Consider the following 26311-nt stretch of genomic DNA (forward strand, 5'->3'; position numbering starts at 1 on the left):
ACTCGTGCCCTCAATGCCACACACTGAGCGACAAGCACGTGGTAGAATTGTGCGCACAAGCCAGGAGAAAGAAGCTACACTAAATGGATTTTGTCACCGCATTTTATGACTCCTCTGTGATGACATCATCGGTTTACGTCACATTTTTGTCATTTCAAACGGAATAAAAGCAGCAGACTGGACATCCAGGTTTCATTCATTGTCCAGGTTTGATACAGCGCTTGGTCGTTTTATGCTAGCAATTAGCATACGCAACAATTTTTTGGTGTACGCGTCGTATTTTTGCCTATATTTGATACATCCCAAAAACTAAAACATCGTTTCCTTGCTTCTGTGATTTAAAATACTTTTTTTCAAATGTATTTCAAGCTAACATCTGACTTCCTTTTGCGAAGCCACCCGCCGAAACGCAGACGAGCCAATCGCAGCACAGAACACTATCCGTCACTCGAACCTTAACCATAAACCTAACTAGAACCCGCTAATCTAGCCCTACCCCAGTCCTAATCCTAATCTTAAAACCCAAAGCGAAATTAAACGCTAAACCTCGTTTAGCCTGTTAACCGAAATGCTAACGTTATGCTAGTAGCACTTCAGTAACGTCCCACAAAGCAAAGCGACCACCAGCGAGTCGTGTTATGAAAAGATCTCCTTTATTAGATTCATGACACCGTATATTTGTTAATAAAACATCTGCAAAAAAATAAAATCAACTCTTTCGCTCTGATACTCATGAGTCTTAATTTGCTTGAAGTGTATTACCGCCAGCGTCATCTTTTTGGAAAAAAAAAAACAATTCATCTGACTTTGTCAGACGTAAACCGTTCCTTTCAGCCCCCGCCACTTTGTTTTAGTCAATGCCATTCGGATCATTTTTCATATTTACAAACCGCACTCCAAACTTTTGAAAGTAAATGAAAACATCATAGCAGTCTTCTAAATTGGTCCATTGAGTGCGTTAACAAAGGCGAGAGGACGTTATAAGCTAATTTAGCTACAGTACTTCTGGAACGACCCAAAAAAAAAAATAATAAAAAAATCAGACTTTGATTCCAATTCAGGTCATTTCAAAGTCATTGCTTATTTACACAATCACTCATTTTAGGGAGGAGAAAAGTCAAACTTGAAAATTAAATGCTGCAACTGTCAAAAAGTATGTGGACAAAAGTATTGGGACACAAAGTGATAAAAGAAGAAAAATGATGAGCTGCTTACCAAACACTGTCTGGAATTTTTTGATGTTTTGCTGCAAACAATCCGGAAAATATGTTCACAATGTTGTGATGATACAATAGCGCCGCACAAATGGAATGCAAACAACGTGCCAATACTTTTGGAGGGGACGCTGGGCCGAACAGAAACTAACACCATACGATAATGCTCATATCATGCGCTGCTGGGACTATTTTACCAACTTTGTGCTGCAAAAAAAGAAAATAGTCTCAAGCTCATCGTATCCCATCTTGTCATTCCAAGCAAACGTTTTTCGGAAGTTTGACAAAAGCACTTTGAAACCCGACTTGATGATCCCCACAATCAGTCCCGAGACTTTTGTCCATTTCGTGTACGACTGTCCTTTGCCCAAATACAGGAAGAGTTATCAAATGATTTTATATGTCAATCATAATTTTTATTTTGATGACGATAACCCAGGAGCAGGAGCAGAGTGCGTCCGCTTCAAAATGCGTCGAAAGAAATGCACACTCGGTGTCCATTTTTGTGAGGAGTTTCTTCCCAGAAAGGCTTTGTATGAGATTTTCCGGCATTTTCCCCGAGGAGGTCCGTGTCAAAGCGTCCTCTTCAAAACCTCCCACGGAGTCTTTGTCTCCCTCTCGTCCAGCGTTTGAGGCTACGGTCACGACGAAAGCAGAAACGCCGCGTCAAGTGTTCTTATATTTCAGCTTAGGAGTGTGCGAGTTGCACGCGATACTTGCCAGGGAAGGAATGCCGGCGTTGGCCGCCGTGGCGTGGCTCTCCACGAACATGGGGTCCAGGCACGCCACCTTGGCGGCGAAGAACGCGTGAATGCAGTGAAGCACCGCAAACAGGTTGGAGAACTCCAGCTCCTGCAAGAGACAAATAAATAAATAAATAAGTCGGGGTACACGCACACTCTTAAAACCGAGTTGCGTGAAATGGCAAACGGAAAGGGACCGAGCCACTCCTGGGTTATACTTTGGGTTGAGGATTTAACCCAGCGCGTTGGCTCCAGATTTTTATCCAACAAGGTGTAAAAAAAATAAAAAAAAAATTGACATAGAACTTTGAATGTATACACATGGGCATAGTGAATTGTTAATATAAGACAAAATATAGACAGACAAGCATCAAGAAAGTATCACAGAACAGTGCAAAGGAAATAAAATGCCAAATTATAAATACACCATGAAATGTTTAAATAAAATTGTCATGAATTAATTCAATGTTTCATTCATTAATTAAATGTGGAATTAAATAAATAAAATTAAATCATCAATATACTAAAAAAATGTGTAATTATTTCAGCATTTAATTAATTATTTCTGTATTTCACAATCCCACAATGCAGAGTTTCATGAATTCTGTCAAAGTCGCCCATCAAAGTTTGGTGGGTGAGAAGGTCAATTCAATCAAAATCCTTCGATTCACAATAATTCACTGCAACATGGGACCATGAAATAATTAATTCAATTTTTTACATACAATCATTGGTAATTTAATTAACGACACATTGAATGAATGAATGAAACATTAAATGAATTAAGGACAGTTTTAATGAAACATTTCATGACTTCCCGTTTAAGATTTACTTGCCTTTGCTTCAATAGATTTGGAGTCTTGATTCTGGAATAAAAACTTGATTTTGCTTTTGCCGTCGTCTGATGAGCCTTTCAGCTGGGAGAACTTGTATCTCCAAAGGACAGCCTGGAAATATAGAAGGTCGCGAGGCACATATCATTAGTTTGCGTATTAACGGAGCATGAATAATGCACGTGTGACTCGGCATGACACCGCTTGTTCGCCTCGCGTGAATTTTATTTTTGTTGCCGCTCGGCAAATAACAGCCGCGGGGGAAAGAACATGAATATGTATGGGTGAGGCCCACACTAATTGTTTGTGTTTGTGTAATCATCACAATCGGCAGCAGCACAGTGAAAATCATAATTGTCACGTACGAAATGGAATTGCAAAACGATCTCTCAATGCAATGTGCCTTGCAATTGGCTGCTGGGCGGCATAGCACGCATGCTCATGACTATTTTCGGAGAGATTTTCGTCAATCAAAGCAACAAACAGCGCAGCATAAAAGGGTTGACGTCAGCGGCGGACAAGTTTCCTGCATGAATTGTCGGAGTTCAAATGGCGCAGAATCTCCGGCCTTGCAGTACTTTTACAACGAGTTCAGTCGCACCATCCGCAAATTCAGCGTTAAGCGTCGGCAAAATCCTCGGTTTTGTGTCGATTTCGGAAAATTTCTCAAGGAGAGCGACATTGCTCTCGGCAAGAGCCAAATCGGAGGCGGGTTGCTCAACTTTCATCAACTCTTCTTAAAAATCCCATTTTTATTTCATGGAATCCTCAAAGAATCTGAACAAGCCCACCTCCACTTTTTTGGGCAGTTTATAAAATCCAAATGATTTCCGTCTTTATTTTATACGAACATTCCGACAAAAACGATCCAGATCTTGTCGTTCATTCTATGGACACACATTGGTCGGATTCCTAAAGGACAGAACTTCCTGCTGATTCGTGTAGACGCACATATTTTATGCCTTCATTTATTGAACACATCAACACTAAGTGCTCTTGGTCCATTAGGAAGAGTACACTATTGGCATCGCTCTCGGCCAAGACAAAAAAAAAAAAAAAAAAACTTGGATTGTGTTTTGCTTTTATTTATCATAAATTACAGTGAAATAAATGTTCTGCTTGATTGCTTTTTTTTTTTTTTTATGTTGTGAACAAGAAGCTGCAGTGGCTCATGTTGTATGTGATGCTAACTTGAGATTTTTTTTTGGGGGGGGTGTGGACTTTGCTGACGTAAGTTGTCACCTGCGGTGTAAAGGTTCTGTCCTTTGTTCATAGTCGGCGACGACGCGGACGCAGGGAGGAAGCCATTAAATGAAAGTAGCCTTGGCGTTCCTCCGCCGTGTAGACGGCGTGAATGATAATGCTAATGCTAACATGCGCTAGCTCGATCTGACACCTCTGTCAGTTTGGAGGATTTTCATTTTGGCCGTCAACATGTCATCGGCTCACCTTAGAAGCGGCGTCAAAGCACACGAAGCCCATGCTGAAGTCCACTGTCAGTCCCATCAGGTGGCTCTCCATGATGCAGGCGTACGTTTTACACTGTGTGGAAAAAAGAAGCCCAACTTTTTGCTGTAGCCAACGTGACTGTCGCTCTCTCGGCATGTTGCATCGTCGAGCTCGCCCACCTGGATCCGCTCCACTTCCAGGTAAGTGGCCATCTGAAAGGCCTTTTCCCAAACGAGAAGCTCGGACTCCAGCTCCACGCTAAAGAACATATCCTCGCCAGTTTCCGTCTGCACGCTGAAGCAGTGCTTTCTCTTGTCCACCAGCTCATTGTCCTGAGCACACAAAGAGCGAACGGCGTGTTGCTAGCTAGCGCAACATTAGCGGCTAAAACCTTTGACATCATGAAAACTAGGGATGAATGATTTTCGGAAGAAATTGTATTGCGATTTTTTTTTTTTTTTGTCAGATATTGTGATTTTGATTTGCAATTTTCATCACAATGTAATTTCTTTTTGAAACATGGCAGAAAATTATACCACTAAAAAGAATAAAAGCTATTACCGTAATAATGAAAGGACAATAAAGACGTTTTCGTTAGAGGGGGGGGGGGGCAGTTCTCTGTCAAGTATTTATTTATTTATTTTTTTAATCAGCATGGCGCTGGTTTGTGTGACCTGCTTTGTAAATGTGGGGCGCAAGAGCCCTTAAAAAAAATAAAATAAAATAAACACACCTTTGAAAATCTCGAAATGGAGCTGTTTGAGATGTCGATTTTGTTCCTAAAACAATAAATCGTTCAGCTCTAAAAAAATTGCAGTTTGACCAGCAATCACCTGTGTAGTTGAGGGTCATTTTGAACTGCAATTTTTGTAAAACGTCGACGTTGCGCTGCATGGAAAACACGACAACACGCCTAAAACACTCGAATGGAAATCTGCCGGCAATATTTTCTTTCATTTTGAATTTGTTTTTTGGGCGAGCATTTTTCTTTCGAATGAGAGGTTGCTTCATCGTCTTACCTTCAAAATCTTGCACATAATTTCATAGACGGTAAAACTTTTCTCTGCTCTCGTCCAGTCCCATGTTGTCACCTGTAAATGGAAGACAAAGAAGTGAAAAAAAAAAAAGGAACGTTTGTTGACTAAAAGTTTTCTCCATCGTGAAGAATCTTAAATAATACAGCAGCTTGTCTCAAGGCCTCCTCCTAAATTCCGCCTTCCACTCACATTTGCATTTTCCATTTACATCAGTCTCTCCCGCATCTCGATTACTGTCCTTGACATTATCGCTTTACACAAAATGATGAGTAGCTTCCTCTTCAAGAACGAACACAATAAAAATCGTGAATTTCCCCCCCCAAAAAAAGAGAAAATCCTACCGGGGGAGCGGAGAACTTGAAGAGAGACGAACCCCTCAAAGCAAGGAACTTTGGCGAGTACATTCGGTCTTGGACGGAGTCCTGCTCCTTCTCGTCAGCCCAGCCCATGTAGATGATCTGTCGTTCACCGTGTGGAAGGAAACGTGACATTTAACACGGAAAAAGATTCACATTCGGGTGACGTGAATCACTGTGAGCGCAATGCTAACTAACTTTAGCTAGCCCAATAAAATAAATGGATGGACTACGTCAGGACGGAAATGTTTCTTTTTTTGTCCATACTCGTACTTGTTCCGAACCGGGTCAAGTATAGAATTGAAATATTTGCACTCGGATGCACGATGTCCTCACAGGGCAGAGGTCGTGGGTTCGATTCTGGCTGCGGCCTTCCGGTGTGGAGTTTGCATGTTCTCCCCGCGCCAATGTGGCCTTTCTCCAGGTATTCCGGTTTCCTCCCACATTCCAAAACATGCATGGCAGGTTGATTAGATGCTCCAAATTAGGTATGCGTGTGAGCGTGGATTGTTGTTCGTCTTTTGTGTGCCCTGCGATTGGCTGGCAACCCGTTCAGGGTGTGCCCTCCCTACTGCCTGAAGATATCTGGGATAGCCTCCAGCACCCCCGGCGACCCTTGTGAGGAGAAGCCGTACAGATAACGGATGGATGGAACCGAATGAAAATTTGTAATGCTGTTGCGTGTACTGGCCCTTTAACTGAGAGAGAGTGAGATACGCGCATCTGCGTGAAGAAGCAGTTGAGAAGCAAAAACATTACGTTAAGTTTCATTTGAGCAAAGTGCAATAAATATTGACAGGACGAATCGCTAGAAAGAGGGAAAAAAAAAAAACACTAATATGTGAATAGCGAACCGTAATTGTGGCGAGGATTATTATATATTTGAAATCAGATTTTTAGGAGTTGACTCAAAGTTCAAATGCGAATAGAGAAAAAAGAAATCGATCAGGGCCATGACAGTCACCATAAAGATGAGCGAGGGAGGTTGTCGGATGGCTCTGGGGTGTTAAATAGAGCGACATGACAAGCAGAAATGTTGGTGAACGGATGATTTGATGACTTCGAGTGGTTCTGTGTGGCCGTCAAGAATAACACGTCTGCTGTTTGATCGATGACAGTTTCATTTGAGTCATGTAGATGCGTGTTAGCGAAAGCCGACGACACGGCAACACAAACTGACTGAAGGCAATTAAATTGTTTTGGTTTTTTTCTCTCCCTGGATTATGATGCAAACATTTAGCTCGCATTGCAATGTTTTGGCGCCAATGAAGCGCGTCCTTTATCTGACTGGCTGACCCGCTTTCTCTTTTGAATACGAAATACATTCATGCAGAGTCACTTTTTTACCTGCTGGTTGACTGGAAAATTCCGGTTGATCTTCTTCACCTGTAGAAAAGGAACGAGTCATTAAAAGCAAATTTCCAGAGGCTTCGGCTTTGTGAGCTTGTTTTTTTTTATTTTTTGTGTCACCACAGAAGGGCAGCGGAGATGGAAGTGCGGAAATAAGATGAAACTGATTCATTTATGGAAGTGTAATCCTAATGCTTCCTCCTGGTTAGCGTGACTTTAGCTGTTTTCGCTAACTTTCGGGTGCGTTAGCTGTAACAGAGTACACGTTAGCTGCTGGCTTTTACGTATTCAAGTGGGATGATTTAATCTGATATGGCAACCAAAATGAAATCCTGTGACATTTTAGCTCAGTAAACAGCTAGCGTAGGGCTAACCAATGTGGTGATTAGCCCTTGGAATCTTTCTAAAAATAAGTCACCAGTGATGGAAGATTGTGACTTTCTAGGAATTAAAATGAATAGACATTTATATTTGTGCGATCCCAGAAAGTCTAATGCTAACGCTAGCATGTGTACCGACTCAAGTTAGCAAAGTATAACGTCAATGCTAACACATACGCCAGCTCGATGGATTTCTGAAAGTGTAACGCTCACGATTGCGGATACAACAGCTGTAATTAATTAACGGACGTGTTAAGCTAAAGCTAACCTTAGCTGTTTTAACGGCAGACATTAAGTTATGGAAGGGTATGACGTGCAGCAGCGCACATTTAGCGAAGATGACAAATGCTAATTTAGATGCTAACAACCCAATCAAAAGTGCGATAATAATCCAAAAACAGGAGGTGAGATGTACGTATTACTTTATTGAAATCTAATGCTAATCCTAGCATGTGTGCCAATTTGGATCAGGTTAGCAAAATGTAACGATGCAGTCAACTCATGCACCGGCTCAGATTAATTTTGTAAAAGTAATTAAAAAGAAAGATTTAAAAAAAATCTATAATGAGGTGTTGTATAGAATTTATTGTAAAAATGTTTTGAATGCACTCTGGGAAAAAAACATGCTAATGTGCTATCTGATCATGTTTTTTTAAAAACAGACTCTAATATATCCTTTTACATTTAAACATATAATTTCCTAGCGGCATTTCACGTCACATCACTTTGAATCTACAATGGAGTATTCCACTTTGATAAGAGCAGCATTTATGCACGTGTTTTTTTTTCAATGGCCTTCTTCCACTGCTATTATCTCCTCCTACACTTATTTAATGCTCACCCTCATACAAATTGCTATCATTGTGGCACGAGAACACCCACATGGCTTTCCACTGCTCTTATCGCTGCCCTTTAATTCACGCCGTGCCGTCGCTTATACGCCAGCGCAAAGGTTCCTTCCAGGTGATGCTTTCATTTTCACGCAGGTGCATTTGACACAATCTCCCTATAATCTGAAATCATTCGGGAAAAATGAACTGAAAAGTTAATTGACTGTTATTTTGTCGGGATAAGCACCTGTATTCATCAGAACTTGACCCACAGCACCTACGCGCAAAAATCAATAGGCGCCTTCCGTTGATACGGCTCAAAAGTACCGCGGTAGTCGGATATCACTCAAAAACCAACATGGTTCAATCGTTAATATAAAACAAAAAAAAAAACGTATTCCAGTCCGAATCAACAATGCCACTCAAAATGAGCAATCAACAAAGATGCCGAGAATTCAAGATGGTTCTGTTTTTGATCCAAATTTTAAAAAAAAGGGTTCGATTAACGAAAGCCGGCTCGAATCGGCCCTCGTGTGCGAAATGGACAAACGAGAAAAATTGTCTCTAAACACGTCAAAAGCGCCACTAGCAACTGCCTGTGTGTGAAGAGACGTGAGACGGGGGGCGACAATTTGTTTTGAAAAGGGCCGGACGGTCAAGGGCGGAACGGTACAGAGATCGCGACCGAAGGGCAGTGGACTGAATGGGGGGGGGAAAAGGCTCAAGTGGTTGTTCAAAAATTAGAGAGTCTTTCCTTTAATTGGATTCAAAATTTGATTCAACACAAAACTGCTTTGGTGGTCAAATATCCTTCAAACTTAATCAAGCTCTTCCTTCAATGTGGAGAAAATACTTCTTGGATGGTGGCATATCAGTCGGAATCTATGAGGTCACTCAAAATCAATAGCGCCCTTCCTTTGATATCGAACGAAAAGTTTCTCGGTAGATCGATACCAGTTTGAATCAATGATCGCTCAAAATCAAAAAGGCTCCTTCCTTTGATCCAACAAAGGGGAGCAAACTACCCGACCAGTTAGATAGGACTGAAAATCAACAGGGCTCAGGTAGAAAAATCAATAAACTCTCATGTCGTCATGGCGACGGCATCGGCCTATGACAACCTCGCCTCCTGTTCTTACCTCTTTAAATGAAAAGGTTACGCTGTGTGTGTGTGTGTGTATAAAATGTGGTCGTCCAGTAATGGACTCTATTCGCAGAGTGTGCTCGTGTGCACGCACCGTGCACCTTTCTGCTCGCAAAAGGCCACAGGAGCGCTCGCTTGCTTGGTGGTGAGTCATCCCCGTTAGTGCCGCGTCCACTCCAATTAAGCAAGGCTCAATTATTTACCCACTGGAACCAACACACACACACACTCGCGCAGACGCACGCTAATCACGCGTCTCGAGTTGTTCTTGTCGCGATTGCTGCAGCTTAACGACCTCGCTTTCACTCACAGGCGAGTGCAAAGCGGAGAAAGGAGCACGCTGACATGAGGGGCATCGTTGTCAGAGGCCTCCCCACGAGAAGAAATTCGCCTTTCATTTTGGGAGACACGAATACGCGTCTATTTTGCATGCTGACATTTGCAAAAGCGGGGAAGCTCACGTTGTGCTTAGTGAGAGCCGAGATGTTGCCGCCGACAGCCTGAAGCCAGTCCAAGCGGTCGTCGTCCGAGGGGAACTGGAGCACGCCGCTGCACACCCCGTCCACCGCCACCACCTGGAAAGCATTTTTCCTGAGGGGAAAAAAAAAAAGGGGGAGATGACACAAGAATAAAAGTGCAGGCACACAAATTCATGCGAGGTCCTGAAAGCGCAATAAAAAAAAAAAAAAAAAATATTTCATTGGTTTTTAAGAAATGGCAATGAACATATTCATTATTATAATTATTTTTGGGTGCACCTGTATATAAGCCGCAGCAAATCTTTTGGGGAAAAAAAAAAATATATACAATTTTCTATGTTGGAAAAAATGAGTTGTTTACTTCATGTCCAGAACGATTTTGTATTGTGAATGCACATAAAGGTACATCAAAAGATTATTGAAACACGGCAACAACTTTGCTCATTAAAACAGAACAGACCCAACAGAAGAAAAAAAAATTCGAGATTTCTTTAACGTATTTTCTGAACTATAGAGCGCCCCTAGTGGTGAAAGAAAAATCCACAAAAATCTATTGTATTAGCCGCATGGTTCAAAATCGAGGGAAAAAGTAGCGGCTTATCGTCTGGAAAATACGGTCATCTTTCTATATATCTCAGATACTTGGTTCTGATTGGAAAAATATAAAATAAAAATAAAAGACAGGAGGTAAGTTGTGATTCACTTGAGGCTCAATGAAACATTCAATAAAAGTGTAACCGTCTTTTTTTTGGGGGGCGGGCTTTTATGTGTCAAAAAATGACAAGTCAGACGTCTGAGCACCTTTTTAGTCTCTCGCTAACAAAAAGTGTCTGCACAGTTTGATCATGAAAACAAGGCCTTGCTATTGTCTCTCTCTCAACTCATCTCTAGCACTTCGTCATTCTTCATCCGAATTAAAATCCAACTCGTGCCTGCACAATGCTTAATATACAGTCTATTTAGTTGATCAAATAAGTGGGCTCCATTAAGAGTCAATGCGCATTCCCGCTGCGGCGTCGCATTGATGGAAGTGGATCCAAGGACAGCTTAATGGCTCCATAAATCAAGCAGCCGCTGTTAAACGCGTCCGTCCAACAGCAGATGGCCACGGCGGACGCGACATTAGCGCGTTTTTTTTTTTTTAAAAAGGCACATACAGTAAGACGCGCAAAGCGGAGCGGCGCCAGCGTCCCGAGGCCCACCTGCACACGTCAGAGCCCGGCATGTGCTGGGAAAGGCGAGAGTGCAGCAGCGGTAGAAGGCGCAGGTCCACCCATCGTTTCTCCCAGCGGAGGCCCGGGGAAGCGGGCCACGACGAGCAGGACAGCGTGTCCTGCAAACACGGGACATTGTCAGGGCACCATTTTGCGTTTCAAGCAAAATATCGTCTGATTTAATCATTTGCATAAATAGCGGTTGGTATGAAAACTGAACGCTTTCACTTTACTTGCTCAGGAGGTCACAATAATGTCATATTTTATATTGGTAAATTTAACAAATTAACGAGAAAAAAACGTTTTCTTACTTTGTCATTATTTGGCATGAAATGTAGAATTTGAAATGTAATTATGAATTTTTTCGTCCAAATTTTAAGAGGAAGAAAGAATTGAATACAGGGTTGAGAACGTAAGGGAAAAAAATGAGGGGTGTGAATACTCATGCACAAGTAATATTTCATAGGAATTGTTTTTCTTTTTAAGAAAATGTTGATGACTTTTTGTTCTTAGTCATTGTGAAGCATTGAGTGTAGAATTTTAAGAGAATTTTGCAGAATGCTGCAATCACACTGTCTTGAAACTGCGGCGGGGAAAAATAACAAATAAAAATAAAAATTAACATTTTGTAATATAAAAAATAACTTTATTTGGTTATTTTTAATAATCAGCATGTAAGAGAATTTTTTTGTTAAATTAATTTTTAAAATTTCAAAAACTTTTTTCATTGACTACTAGCAAAATCTTAATGTTCTTTTTTATTTTTTTATATAATTTTATCAAATCAAATAACACTTTCTAATTATGGGGCTGTATTTGTTACATTTTAAGGGAAATAATTAATTTAATCCATTTTGGAATATGACCATCCCAGAAGAAAAAGGTACCTAAGGTTGCATTTCTGCATTTTTCTAAACTTTATCAATAACTTTGCATTCTCTGCACTTTATATTTTTCATATCAACTTTTCTCATTATTTTTTTGTATTAAGGTCAAGCACATTTTTTTGGGGCATGAAATATGCTTTATCGATAAACGTCCCTTGCATGCCTAAGCATCCCTGCGACCGTGCCGCATGGCTTTCCGCAAAGCGGCTTGCAGATAAAGACGGACAAGTACCGTGTTATTTGGATGGTAGTTCAAGTGTAGGCCGCTATCACACAACGGAGACGACGTCCCACTGCTCTGGTCGCTGGGGATGCCTGCAAGATGAAAAAAAAAAAAAAAGACAATTAATACACATGAAGGAAAAACTTTTTTTTTCCTTTTTAATCTGAAAACTAGCGCTGCTAAGCGCCCATTTGTATGCCGTCGAACGGCCAGTCAACCTGGCCTATATACGCTTATGAAAGGCTTTTGGAACGGCTCACATGTCTGATGACAGGCTGAGACTTTCCAATGCAAGAGCAAATCAAGTGCACCACAATGAGCAGCGTCATTTTCTTCACTTGGTATTTGAGTCACTCGTCGGGTGTGCCGAATGGGCCTTTTTGAGGTTTTGGATCCGGTGAGCGACGGAGAAACGGGCAACAGCAGCATGACGAGACAAAAATCAATATTACGCTGCGGCCCAATGAAATGTACGGAAGAGGATTAGGGGCATGAATGAAAAAAAAAAAAAGGTTGGAAGAATTCTGACTTTATTCTCAGAATTCGGACTTTAAAGTCTGAATTCTGAGAATAAAGTCAGAATCCTTTTTCTTTCAGGGCCCTAATCCTTTTCCGTAGAAATATATGTCGACTTCAAATGCTGCAAATATTATATTATTGAAATCCTTACACATACAGTCCTCACTCAGAGGCAGTTTGAGGAAGGCCGGGGTCTTCTTGAGGAACGAAACAGTGAGGGTCACTTCTTCACCGGCATTCCTCAACACCTGAACCTGCAACATACAGTTTTGTTTTTATTCAAGCTGCAGGAGTTATTTCCAACTAACGCCACGATAATAGCTAAAATAACATATATTTTTTATTTTTTTAGAAAACAGAAGTTAAGGGTTGACGCAGATGGGAGCTGGCAGCTTACCACTTCCTCGTGGCGATAGCTTCTCACGTTGATTCCGTTTATCTGCAAGCAACAGTGGCGTGTAAGCGTTAAATACAATCGGGATTGTACTGTTGCCGCAAGAAATGATAAATGAAGCCGCTAAAATGTCTCTTATGGAATACCTGCAGTGGAAATTACGAGTGGGAAATGTACATCCTTCGATAAGCGATGTTTTTATCGGAGCTAAATGATGCATCGGCGGCGTGGAGAGCTTTTCAATTTGGACGAATGGTAATGGGATGTTACGTCAACGTTATTGTTATTGGGATTTATGTGATTATGGAGTGGCGTAGTGCATTTTGAACTAGTACTCGGCGTGCTGTCTCGCTATAACCAATTATTAGCATGGCAGCGTTTGATCAATTCACATTTGAAATAAGACCCGAAGCGGAAAAGCTTTTATCAATCTGCCTTAGTGCCTTTTCGAGGCACGTTGTTATTTTGCTAAGTGTTAGCATACCGAATGTCAGTGAGTTAGTATTTTGAAAAATAGCACTGCAACTCCTATCAAAAAAAAATTTTTTTTCTTTTTTTTTTTTAATCTCAAATTTATAATTTTATGAGTACTCATGTGAAATTGTACTCAACCGCAGTACAAAATAAAAATTGTAAATAATCCTTGTTGATCTTTCTTAGGTTGCTATGTTGCTACATGTTAGCATAGCAACGCTTAGCATGTTAGCGTGATATACATTTGAATTTGAAATCGTACACTCGTGACACGGCCAACACCTCACGCTCTCTTCTGCCTCCTGCCTTCAGGGATGAGGTACCAGGACCTTCTGGCCCAGTCCTCAGTCCTCCTCCTAATACTCAAAACAATCTACCACATAATAAATAAAAATATGTGTTATATTTATGGTTAAAACTGTTAGGAGATTGCTAGCAGCATAGCAATTCTCATTTGTAAGCAAAGCAACGCCTAGCATGCTAGCTGTAGAAAAGGCTGTGACACCGGCTCCTTTAAGAGGGCGGAGTTTAGTGCGCCAACTCACGTAGCGTGGGCGTGCGTGGGCGTATATAGGAAGGAGGAAGTGGCGAGAATCGTGTCAGTCTGTCTATCGAGCTAAGTTTGAGTTGTAGTCCACATTTATCCTGCTTTGAGTTGTGCGTGAGACAAAACCACACGAATAAAGCCTTTGAAGCATCAAGAAATGTGTACTTTGACTGCAACTTTATTAAAAGACGAGAAACACAAGACCATATCCTCATTATTGGAGTTCTAACCGGACTCTCAACAGCGATTTGCATACTCTTCCCAGCACTAGTCAGTTACATATTTTTCACTAGCATTTTATTTCTTTAGCCATAGCATTATAGCACCTGTGCAATCAAGCGTGAGACGTTCAAGAATCAAGATTACGGCGTCACGTATCGGTCAACAAAGTAATCCTGGGAGGAATAGTTCGTCAGAGCAAGCCCAACACCCAACGGATGCGCGGTTGCACGTTAGCGACACGCAGCAGGTCCATCGAAGAAGCAGAAGCCAATCAATCTTCATCTGACGCAAGATGTGGAAGATGATTTCGGAACGCTAACGGACTCAGTCAAAGACGCCAATGTTGTTTTGCTCGAATTTCTTTCGATCGGGGAGGATTGTGTTACGTTAAAGGAAGATTCTATTGATTAGCAGACGCCATTACTGGCTAATCTTCAAACTAAAACGGGGGCTTTGTCACAACAGGAAAAAAAAGGCTTTGCAAGTTTCTACGCCTCTTCCTCGCCGAATGACCCACTTTTAGTTGTTTGCGAGTTGGACACAATCACATTACCACGTGCCATTAAGTTAGTCAAATGAGATGCCGCCAATTAGTGCGAAGTGTACCTGGAGGATACTATCGCCAATGAAAAGCAGCCCGGAGAGTTCAGCTGGAAAACAGGAAAACAAAAACACAATAAAAAAAAAGAAAAGCACTTTAAGAACAAAATGGCGGCTGCTAAAAACTTTTCCTAACAAAACAACGATTCCTTACCTTTTTGCTCTTTGGATATTTTGGATATCACCACAGGGATTTTATGCTCGGCACCGCCCTGATAGACGTGGAATGAGAGTCAACAAAAGTCCAAAGGGCACAATTTTGATTCAATGTGTATTTTCGTACAATTCAAGTGATTATGATGATGATGATGATGACGAATAAAGAAATCACCTTGATGCTGAGGCCAAACCCTCCGATGGTCTGTCTCCGTATTGTCACAGTCCTTTCCTGGAAGACAGGCGGTCGACATTTTCATTTAGTGGTGCTTCGATGACATTTTCGCATTCCATCGCGACTGTTTCTTGAACTGCTCAATGCCTTTCTTTCGTGTCTTATCGGTTTACGGGCTAGGCGAGACAAACACAATTTCATATCTCGAATCCTTGGTTATTCATGACAGATATCTGTGTAATAATACGACAATGATTTTATGAAAATGAAGTATATTTATTAAGGAAATATAAATATTTATCTCAAAAGGATGTGGATTTTTTTTTTTACAATTTACAGATGGTTATCAACATGAACAAAGTCAGCAATAAATAATAAAAAAAAATCACATGATACTTCAACTGAGCTTAAAAAATGCCACAACTGAAGTGTTTAATTTAAGTTAATTTAATTTTATTTTATTTGACCACCACCTGCAAGTAGTCGCCCAAGTTTTAGTCAGAGCCCACCATGACACTTACGCGAATATATAGTAAGTGTCCAATTTTGTCAAGCGTCTATCACAAGCTCACTCAAGAGTACACAAAACAAAATAATAATAAAAATGATGAAATCACCCAAACTATGCAAATATATTCCATCTTTTCCCAATAATGAGTTGTCGCGTAACATACAGCCGCGATATATGTGGCTGCTTTCAGTGAATACGTACGACATTTTTCTAGCGCTGTATCTCTTTTTCGGCAGTAAACTTTATTGGCGCTCGATGAGCAGTTGTCTCAAGGCGCACTGAATCTTAATTTTACAAGCTAGCTCCCGCCAGCTCCTACGAAATCTACAAATCCCATCTTGCAAAGCGTCACACTGATTTAAGTGGAATGCGGCTGAGGGTATTCAACTCCCAATTTTGACAGCAATTTGGGGGACAAAGTTGCACAAAGTCCGAGAATGCCCGAAAGATCTCAGCTCAGTGAGCATCAAACGATTGTTGTCTTTCACAACATTGTGACGAAAGCCATTGTGGGCGTTTTATCGAAAAACAAGACCACGTGATTTGCGGCTGTCATATTATAACGAAAAGGTTCATTCGTGGTGATCACGGTTGCTAGGGGCAACCATTACAACAACAATATCAGAATGATCATACAGAAATGTTTTTGTGTTATAGACTTTGTTCTGCGACGATGTGCTAAAGATGTACTGCGAATATGTTACAATATTATTTTTGTAATCAAACTAAATTAACTGAGTTTTTTTTTTTTTAATTAATCTCAAATTAGCCTATGGCAGGACATTTTGACAGAAAAAAGGTTCGGGCCCCTGAGTTAATTTACTAAATAATTTGACTTTCAGTCTTTTAACCCTCAAATTATGAATTAAACCCGATTGTTTGTTTGTTTGTTTGCAATAGACGAGAGTGTATGCGTGAGCGACGTCCGTGGTTACTTACGCTGGAATAAAAAGGTTCTCCCGACACACAGATGACATCTTGCTCCTGAATGGTCAGAATATCTTTAGCCAAGTGCAGTCGGATATTAAACGGCTCCTCATTACCTTCTTGCATCAAATAAATCCCAGTCTTTGTCTGCGAACATTGGGAGAGATAACATCGTTCATCAGGGCTAAATTAAGTGGCCATGAAATGAAACGTCGGCGAGGCCGCTGGTAGCCAAATGAACATTGGAAATTAGACGACGTTATTGCCTTTTGCTTTGCTTGTTGACGCACACCAACACAATCTTAAAAGGAGAAACTTTTCAAGGCTTCAACACAGATAAAGAAGCGTCGAAATTGAGCAGGCGATGTCGTCGCTTCCTCGCATGATCCAAGCAGCAGGACTTTGTTTCCAATCGCGCATTTAAACGTGCTCATTTGCATACATTTGCATTTCGCCACCGCTTCGCCCCCCCTGGCTAATTACGATGCCTATCTGCCCTTGACTTGAAAGGGTCCAAATAAAGAAGGCACCTTCACCTGACAAGACTGCTGCGAGAAACGGAGCCACCCGTGTCAGCGTGCTTGTCGCCCGTCATCAGTTAACAAGGCCGCGCCGCATGCGTGCAATATGTCGGCGCCACTGCAGGTCACTTAGCTTTCACTGCTAATGAGCTACGCGGAGGAAGCGGGCCTGCGCTCCCCCGCCTGCAGCTGCGGGGATGACGGAGTGTGCTTTCCTTCGTGTGCGTGTGTGTGAGAGACAGAGACAGAGAGAGAGAGAGAGAGAGAGAGAAAAAACGAGTGCATCGCTCGACACGGCAGGGTCAGTGAACGCCTCACGCGGATGAGCGCCGGTGACCTGCGCCGGAGCTCGCGTTGTTCCTAATTGGCCTCATCGCTGCTCTCGCTATACCATCATTAGCCACATCATCATCTGTAATCAGGCATACACACATACGATACAGCAGTGGTCCCCAACCACCGGTTCGCGGCCCAATACCGGTCTATTTATTTTCATTGATCATCAGCGGATATAAAGACGAGTCACATGACATCATCATGTGACACTAAAGAAGAGGAAAGACTGTCTCCGGGAAAAATGAAAATAAATAAATAAATTATATACAAATATATATATATATATATATATATATATATATATATATGTGTGTATATGTATATATTCTATGGCAGCAACATATTTTCATATTTTTTATGAATTAATTACATCTTTCTGCTACTGATACCTGAAGGAAATAAACTTAGTAAAGCAACTTAACTGGATCATTGACTACAGCATGACTAACAAATGCAAGAGGACAAATTTGCCATTTGAGGGAACACAGAAGTTTCTTCTTGCACTTCTGCTGAAGAAATTCAGCTTCAAAATGCACGCGCATTGAGCTTAAGTCGTTACATTCTCGTAGTTCACCACTAACTGGCACAAAATTCTACACACTGTACCTTTAATATTATTATTAAATTCTGCAGCCGTCTTCATTTTTTTTTTCAATTTAACAATATAAGAGTATTCAACTCATGATTTCATGCATTTTTTTTTATTTATTCCAAAAATCAAACTCATTAAGGAAATGATAAAAGGAACTCTGCCCCGAACCCGGTTAAAGCATTCGCTTAGTGGGTCAAATAAAAGCACTAAGGTAGATTGTGTGGTTATACTCGCCCCACCTTGAGGGAGTATCTCTTGAACGACTCACACGACTCATTAGTGCTGCAAAACAAACATGCTCGCTCGACCCTCTCCCTGGGAAGCTCGTTAAAGCTCTTTTTCAAATCTTTGCTTTTCTATTCTTCACATTATTCCCACGGACAAGTGTTATCAATTTGTCTGTTTGGAATTCTCAAAAACATCATGTCAAAGTAAGATTAATGATTACATGGCCTCTCGCAATCTCGTCAAACTATTTTAGTGCCGATTCCGGGCAAATCATTCTACTAAGACGGCCCTCACAAAGTGCTGAAAGATCTTTTATTAGCTCCGAACTCCGACACCTCATCAATATTATTATTACTTGATCTTTGCTCTACCTTTCCTACCGTCGATCATCGCGTACTGCTCGTTAATTAAAGGTTTAAATGTGAGATGTCAGAGAGAGTGCGCCGTATAATTCGTGGTCATGTGACCTCTGAGTATGAGAAGGGGGGGAGTATTATTGCAATACAATGTTTCATTTTTAAAATGACTATGATCATTTTTAATGTTACTATTTTCATATAGAATGTAAAATGATATAGTAGTCATTTGGTAAGCCTCATGGGCCAAATATAATTACAATGCGGGCCAAATTTGGCCCACGGGCCAGAGTTTGCCACCTATGCTTTAAAGAGGAGCCCGTTTGAATCCCAACTAGAACATTTTCACCTGCTGAGACAAGTAAACACTTTCACAGATCATCGGTGTAATTGCCAACGAGTTCCCTCTGCAATATAAAAAAATGATTTTACATTTCGTGGAGCATCGTTGCCAAAGATCCGGCCGATTCTGACGTGATGCGGTCACGATGTTGCGTGCTTCCATGTTTACTTATTTTTTACGCCCCATTTGCCTCGATTTTTTTTTTTCTGTTTTGCGCTATAACAGCCCTTTTCATTTGGTTTTAAACGCCACAAATTGGAATATACGACTAACATTATTTAACATTATTCCCCAAAATAAAGACCTGCCCCTCTAATAGATGCCCATGCCCCAGTTGAGTAAATAAAAGCCCCCAGCTACTATTAACCTGTAAGATATATATGCACACATCCCTGCATTAGCCACTTGTAAAAGCAGAAAGGGAAAAAAAATAAATGCTCTCCATTCCCAGAGATTGATTAAATGCTACCAACCTCTTCATTTGAGGTCTTGAAATCCATGTGCCACCGCGCAGTGAGGGATGCTGCAGAGGAGAGAAACACAACTGAGTTATAGAGAGCGGCTGCAGCGAAAGCCCACAACCAATTTAAACTGGCTTTGTTACCGGCAACCGCGCTTACAAAAGAGCCGAGACCCTCATTGAAATGCTGCGTAAAATCTCCGGAGATGTCTTATTCGAGGAGCCGAGACGCAAAGGATCTTAAAAAATAAATAAAGAATCACTTGCATGAAGCGGAATATTTACAGTGCCGTATACGATGAATGTGTAGAGATGCGTTTCACTTTTTGGAATTGAACGACGGAACTCATTCAACCTTTCGATTATTTTCCAATTCGTGGCGATGCACCTGTTAAAGAATTGAGAGGAATATTGCCTTTTGAACGGATGAAAGCGTAACGCAGCACTTAATGTGAGACATTGCCCTCCGAGATGAATGTTGCAAACGAGAGACGGTATTTTTTAATTAAAATATTTCAAAGTAATAAAGTAAATACATATGCTTCGACGCACATGAAGAACACATTCAGCATGAGATTATTTAATCAAATTTATATACACACACACACACCGTGTTTACCGGACAATAAGGCGCACATGCATAAAAGCCGCAGAAACTCTTTTTTGAAAAAAAAAAAAAAATTTTTAAATAAAATAAAATAATAAATAAATAAATAAATAAATAAAATAATGTTTTTTTTTTAAATTAAAAAAAAAAAAAAAAATTACATATTATATTTATTCTAACATACAAAAGCTGCACCAGCTTAGACTGCAGAAACTGTTTTTGGGGAAAAAAATAAAGAAATAAAATAAACAGATTCTTGCGTTTTAACATGGCAACAACTTTGCCAATTAAAACAGAACAGACCCAAGAAAAACAAAAAATCCACATTTATTTCGTGTATTTTCTGAACTATAGAGCTCCCCCTGGTGGTGAAAGAAAAATCCGCAGAAAAGCTGCACCATTGTATTAGCCGCGTGGTTCAAAATCGAGGAAAAAAGTCGCGGCTTATAGTCCGGAAAATACGGTCATTGTTTATATTTGTTTGTGTGCAGAGGAACGATGAGTCCATTCACATGAATTTATAAATGGCTAAATAAAAATCTAGCACGTCCTCTAATCCGTCTATTCTTTATCCTTCTTTTGAAACTTTCCTCCAAAGAGTGAGTAGGGAGTAACCTCTGGAGTAAAGCAGAAACGGTGAAGCAGCAAGGAATAATTCATGATCTCAAAAGGTGAGGCTAAGGAGCGCTAATAAATGTTTCAATCCATTTCTCCCCCCTTATACAGAAGAGCTTTTCTTTTGTACTCCAACAAGAAAGAACTTTCCGTGGACGCCATATCTGAGCTGTGCCTCATTTGCAAAAAGCAGCCCGCTCCCTTTTAATCAGACATGACTGCTATTTGACTCGACGACCAGAACGCGGGACATAAAAAGCGGCTTCCACGGCACCCGGTGGAGGGACACTCACTTCACTAGAAAGCCCCCCAACGGTTTTGATGAGGAGATCAAGCCATGGAATCCCCAGCTGATCACGGATCAGAGTGCTGTGAGCTGGCCTGTCCGCACCCCCCCCTCCCCTCCCCGATGGACGCAGCAATCAGGGGCTGGGAGGATGGCAGGAAAGGGCGTACCTCAGGGCGCCATCTCGAGCCCACTCGCAGGCGGCGCTGAGCTGCGATAAGAAGCAGAATCGGAAGAAGGGTAAATTCTCCTGCGAGGAAATGAGAGTGAATGTCGCTGATTAAACACTTGAGAGGGGGAAGGATGCGGAACCAGATGCGATTGGCGCCTGCTATTCCAAACATAAACGGGAGATTTTAGAACAAGCTTCATTCTGGAGAAGAATGTCGGTCTTGTCGAAATGCAATTAGCTCATTTCTTGCTTTTTATTTTTTTTATGTCAAGAACAACACGCGCCACTTGTTCGGATGCTTTGCTGGCTGCAGGCCACCTTTCTGATGAGACGCAGTGTTGCCACCATCGTACACTAAAAGCGCTACAGCATGAAATAAAAAAAAAATAAACACAAATATAATAGTTGGTTCTAAGCGACATTCCACGCATAAATCATCCCCCTCTGATTATTATACAGCAAGAAAGTCTGAATAGAAATTGAAAACGTATATGCCTGAGTCCCATGGGAGACCTGGACTGAGCGGTCTGCAGCGGATCTGAGGAGAATAAAAGCTGAGATGTAAAGCAATGACCTTCGTCAAACAGCCCAGGGATGCTCTCAAATATTAATCGTGTGTTGAAGTCAAAACTCCAAAGCTTTCTCCTAGGGAACTTGCATCTTTGCTCGTCTGCTGTAAAAAAGCATCACTTGCAGTTTCATCCAACGCTTAATGAGGACTAATTAATACTGCAACAAAATCATGTGACTGGTTTGAGTCAACCGGTGCTTTTTATGACCGACATTAATATGCATTAAACCGGGTTCCGAGTTCGTGATCCCATTTTTTCCAGATGTGTTTTATTTGGGCCTAATTCTTGTTTTATATCATGTGCAATTCCACTTGCGACCACTAGATGTCAGCACAAATTTAATTTGAGATGGTGAAAATTGAAAGAAGAAGAATGAAACAGGAAGTATTTCAGCAGATTGTAGTTGATAATAAAAACAATTTAAAAAAATAATCTTGAATCGGACTACCGTAACGTGGACTCGACAACTCAATAATTGGATTGCGTCGGCTGCGTTCGATGCAACAAAAAAAAAAAAACGAAAAAATAACAACAGCTCTAAATTCACATAGTGTGAAGTTTATAATGGTTTATTGATCAAAGTATTATAAATTGAATTGGCGAGGGCATCCCTGGCAGCTAAATCTGGTGTGCTATAATGTATAGAGCAGTGGTGGGCGGTCAAGGCCTTCAAAGACCTTCTCTGCTGGTCTCACATAATCAAGAAGAAATGATCATATTTTTCACACGTGTTGTATTTTTAGTGAGAGTTTTTATCCAATCAGAATTCAGCTAGCTTGTGTTACCGGGCAGATTTCACAATACCCGTAGCTCGCACTATTCGTCCGAGGCCTTCAAATATAATCGTGCGGGCGTTTCTTCTGTGTCGCGAGGGGGCTTTTACAGTTGATAGACAGTTGCGATAGCCAATCAGATCACAGGAAGGCCTTCTCGCTGGCCTCATGTTAAAAGTGATGAAGGGGCAGCACGATGCAAAATCAACACACCCAAAAATCGTAACTGGCGACTGTTGGAAAATCTAAAATATATTCTTGCTTTTTTAAGCCACAATGGCCGAAGGAGGGAAAAGTGCGGATTTAATTGCAGATGCGCTTGCGAGGCCATTTTCAAGTCGGACTTTTCAAGAGAAGCTAGGTCGTCCGACACTCGCTCAGTCGAGCGTGAATGTGTTTCTGTATATTATTTCTCCAGCCGTGGTGTCGTAAATGATGTTATTATGAGTAGGACTTCCCTGAAGGCCTCCGTGCGAAATGCACGGTCCGCCACGGGTATACCGAGCTGAAGAGCAACAGTGACGGGGAAAGCCAGTGATGTCTTTTCGTGTTTTAAGTGAGTTGCGCCCAAGCGGCAGCTTGCGTGATGGATGCCACAGGAAGCTAAAAAAGTAATGTCCCGTCTGAAAAAATGTCTCTCATGTTCCCGAATGCAAAGGTTAAGTAGACCTTTTAAGTTGACTCAGCCTCGTTTTTTTTTTCCCACAATAGCACTCCATCAGATATTTGCAGCGCCACCAATTTTGCCAGAGCCGAGTCGCCTCTGACACAATGAAGACGAGATTGGCTGAATGTGGCAGAGATCTCCATCTCCGAGACTTAATGATGAAAGGTCGCCGCGCGTCGGAGACGAGGCAGCTGTCGGCGCCGCGTGCTCCTGAAAATCAAATTTGACTAGAAAATGGATGTCGACGTCACATCCACTGTAGTCTACTTCCTGGAACGCGGGGGTGTGTGTGAGTGTGCGTGTGTGTGTGTGTGTGTGTGTGTGCTCCCTGGCAGCTATCGGCTTGTTTGGTTATTATGGAAGGCTGACACACACGAAGCCACTTTTTGAGATCTACAAAAGGCCAACGGCAATGAATATGTGAATAAATAAGCGGATGAGCCCGAGGATGCAGTCAGTGAGCGCGTATTTGCACTGCACTGTCGGGGAGACTCGGGCAAGGCGGGCCACCGCTTGTTCCCCAAAAAAGGTTTGACTACGTTGGAATTTGGCACCATTTCAGACCTTTTATGGAGGTCATATTTTCAAAAATGCTTCCAAAAATATTTTTTTAGATCGTTTGTGAACTTTGAGTGTTTCAAATAAAGATATTTAAAATGAATGCTTCTTTTTCTTTTTTTTTTTCATCTTATCGCATGCTGTTGCCGTGACGACGCGCCGTTTGCCAAGAAAAAAGGAGATGTTTTCGAGGGTCTACACCTGAAAAAAAACTCATGAAAACTTTGCACGCACATCAGATAAAAATAACCAAGACAGACTGCAAGGATTTATTTTGTAGCCAAAATACCCGAATAACTGCCACTATTACGCTGTTTTGCATCAATGACAATGTAAAGAATTTAGTGGGAGATTTTGCAAATATATACTGAATCATAAATGCATCCATGTATTTGGGATATGGGAGGAAACTGGAGTACCCGGAGAAAACCCACGCGGGCACGGGGAGAATATGCAAAGGCCGGAATCGAACCCACGACCTCTGCACTCTGAGGCCCTCGTAGTAACCAGTCGCTCACCGTGCCACCATTGTAATTAAATTAAATTAAATTAAAATAAATTAAATTAAATTATTTTTTTTATTTTATTTTTTTTAAAGAGCCAATATGGTTTGCCATTTGTATTCGCACTGTCAGAGCTCCAGCGTTCTTCTATGGCGAGAACCTTTTCAGCAGGACATCCGTCTCTGCAGCAATCCACCAATTATGCCTTTGTAATAAATTTGCAAAAATAAAAAAAAAAGTTGGTTTTATGGCGCTCTGCCAGTAGAATTTTGTGTGTGTGTGTTGGGGGGGTGAATCAATTGTTTTTTGAAATAAGGCTGGAACACCAAAAAGGTGAACACTCTGTAAGGCAATTTTTTTTTCTTTTTGCTGGCATTGTTAAAATGTCAACATTTGCCCTAATTTCTATAACAGATAATGAAGCATGAAGCTCGAGGGATTGTTTGGCCGAGCTCTGCACTCTACTCAATGTTATTTCATCTGGAGTAACACAATATTGTTTCGACATATGGCTGGGAAGGTTCATTATTTTCGTTTCTTTTTTATCTGCAAAGCGCTTTTGTGGCTTTCTGGCTCTGCGAGATACAGGTGGCACATTTGATGGAAAATGACAAAAGATGGAAGAACACATTTAATGGTGACATTTGACGCCACAGCGGCTCTTGCAATTTTTTTTTTGCAGGTTAATCAAGTTGATTCATGAAACTGGAATTTGGTCTTTTGCGACAAATACCGCTGTATAATGACATTTCGCAATTATGAAGAGAGAGAAAGTGGTCACATGGCTCAGAATGTCGCGTTGAGGTCAGTGCCTCTCAATTAGTTGTTGTCATGCCCAACAGGAAGAAAAAAATAGTTTTGCGCCCCCACAACAGGAAGTCTATAAATAGTCATCATCCAATTTTTCTATAAAATTGTTGTAAGTACACCCCTGCAGAGGAGCTAATATGCCGTGCGCCCGCCCTGACAATGAGAGCACCAATGACACTTTATTGTCGCATGGCAAAAGAAGAAATGTTCCACGAGGTCACCAAATTGCCTTTTTCCTTTTGTGTTTTCTTACAGCTTGTGAGCTGGAATCAATGCCAGTGTGTGACCCTGAGGAACATGCTTTTTTCCCCCGCCATACTACAAAGAAGTGTAATTGCACCTCCACTCCACTAGGTAGCAGTGGCGCTCTCCTTGCCCGTTGTGCGCGGCGAGTATTAATTCGACGGTGTCGGTTGGTTTTGCAACAAAAATGCTGTTATTTAGAGTTGCGGCGGAGAGTAGGTGGTAGGGGGGCGCAAATTGTTTTCTTCTTGCGGGTGGCAACAGAAAATAATTGCGAAGCACTGGGTTAGCTACTGTCGTCCAACCAATTTGGGTTACTTTTGACGCAGCGCGACTGCATGGCGGTTTCCGCGCATTTGGTCCTCTGTGGCCTTTATTTCCGTGCACGTCTTTCTCCGCCGGCCGCTCCGACAGACGCTCGTATCGATCGAGATGGAGACGGCGAAGCGTCCCATCGTGTTTCCAATCCTCGGAGAACATTTGTCAAAATAGGAGTGTGTCATGAAGCTCCCCCATCGCCCTCCGGGCCCGGCGTACGCGATGAGTGATGTGCAGAGCAGTAAATTAGTGCACTCATTTATAGACTGAGGTCTTGGCCTTCCTGACTTTGATGCATGTCCTCCGCCAGAAGATATCAACTTGTCGCACACTCGACACACAAGGTGAGGACACGCCGACTCAGCGGTTTTCCCAGAAGATGCGAGCTTTTTTTTTTTTTTTTTTAAATTCTAGGATGCAACTAGAGCGACTTTGCGTGATCCAAATTGTCTCATTCATCTTCCTGTGGCCTTTATATGGAAGACCCCACTGCTCATCCTTAAGCCCCGCCCACTTCATCCGGATTGGGCTGCATGTGGATGCCCGTGAGTGGAAGGATCATCGCGTATGATAGTTTGATCGTATTTGGCAACGATTCTGTGAAATTGCAGCTGTACTTGAACAAAATCTTTTATCGCGCAATACTTACACGACAGCAGATGTTGAAACGACCACTTTTGTTGTCTG

General features: G+C 41.5%; 1 protein-coding gene across 8 annotated transcripts in view; it reads right to left on the reverse strand.

Moving 5' to 3' along the window:
- Positions 1-1141: 1141 nt before the first annotated feature.
- The window catches only part of sntg1 (syntrophin, gamma 1), a 30952-nt gene continuing 5782 nt past the window's right edge, over positions 1142-26311 (reverse strand). Inside the window, exons 2-20 of one of the 8 annotated variants that reach the window (XM_088311624.1) lie at positions 21179-21219; positions 19514-19563; positions 16677-16811; positions 15227-15283; positions 15050-15107; positions 14902-14945; positions 13056-13097; positions 12810-12912; positions 12149-12231; positions 11018-11148; positions 9798-9927; positions 6980-7018; positions 5618-5734; positions 5259-5330; positions 4419-4571; positions 4240-4332; positions 2794-2904; positions 1935-2066; positions 1142-1849 (exon numbers count right to left, since the gene is read on the reverse strand). In XM_088311624.1, the coding sequence (XP_088167750.1) occupies positions 1787-1849; positions 1935-2066; positions 2794-2904; positions 4240-4332; positions 4419-4571; positions 5259-5330; positions 5618-5734; positions 6980-7018; positions 9798-9927; positions 11018-11148; positions 12149-12231; positions 12810-12912; positions 13056-13097; positions 14902-14945; positions 15050-15107; positions 15227-15283; positions 16677-16811; positions 19514-19540 (1590 nt within the window). In that variant the 5' untranslated portion in view covers positions 19541-19563; positions 21179-21219 and the 3' untranslated portion in view covers positions 1142-1786. Of the gene's footprint in view, positions 2067-2793; positions 2905-4239; positions 4333-4418; positions 4572-5258; positions 5331-5617; positions 5735-6979; positions 7019-9797; positions 9928-11017; positions 11149-12148; positions 12232-12809; positions 12913-13055; positions 13098-14901; positions 14946-15049; positions 15108-15226; positions 15284-16676; positions 16812-16930; positions 17174-17200; positions 17668-19513; positions 19564-21015; positions 21220-26311 lie in introns of those variants that run through there. The other 7 variants (XM_088311623.1, XM_088311621.1, XM_088311620.1 and 4 more) reach the window with 7 other exon arrangements.

This window comes from Idiotropiscis lumnitzeri, chromosome 12 (genome assembly GCF_059441095.1).
Source record: "Idiotropiscis lumnitzeri isolate Australia: NSW breed Sydney's pygmy pipehorse chromosome 12, RoL_Ilum_1.0, whole genome shotgun sequence".
Taxonomy (NCBI): domain Eukaryota; kingdom Metazoa; phylum Chordata; class Actinopteri; order Syngnathiformes; family Syngnathidae; genus Idiotropiscis; species Idiotropiscis lumnitzeri.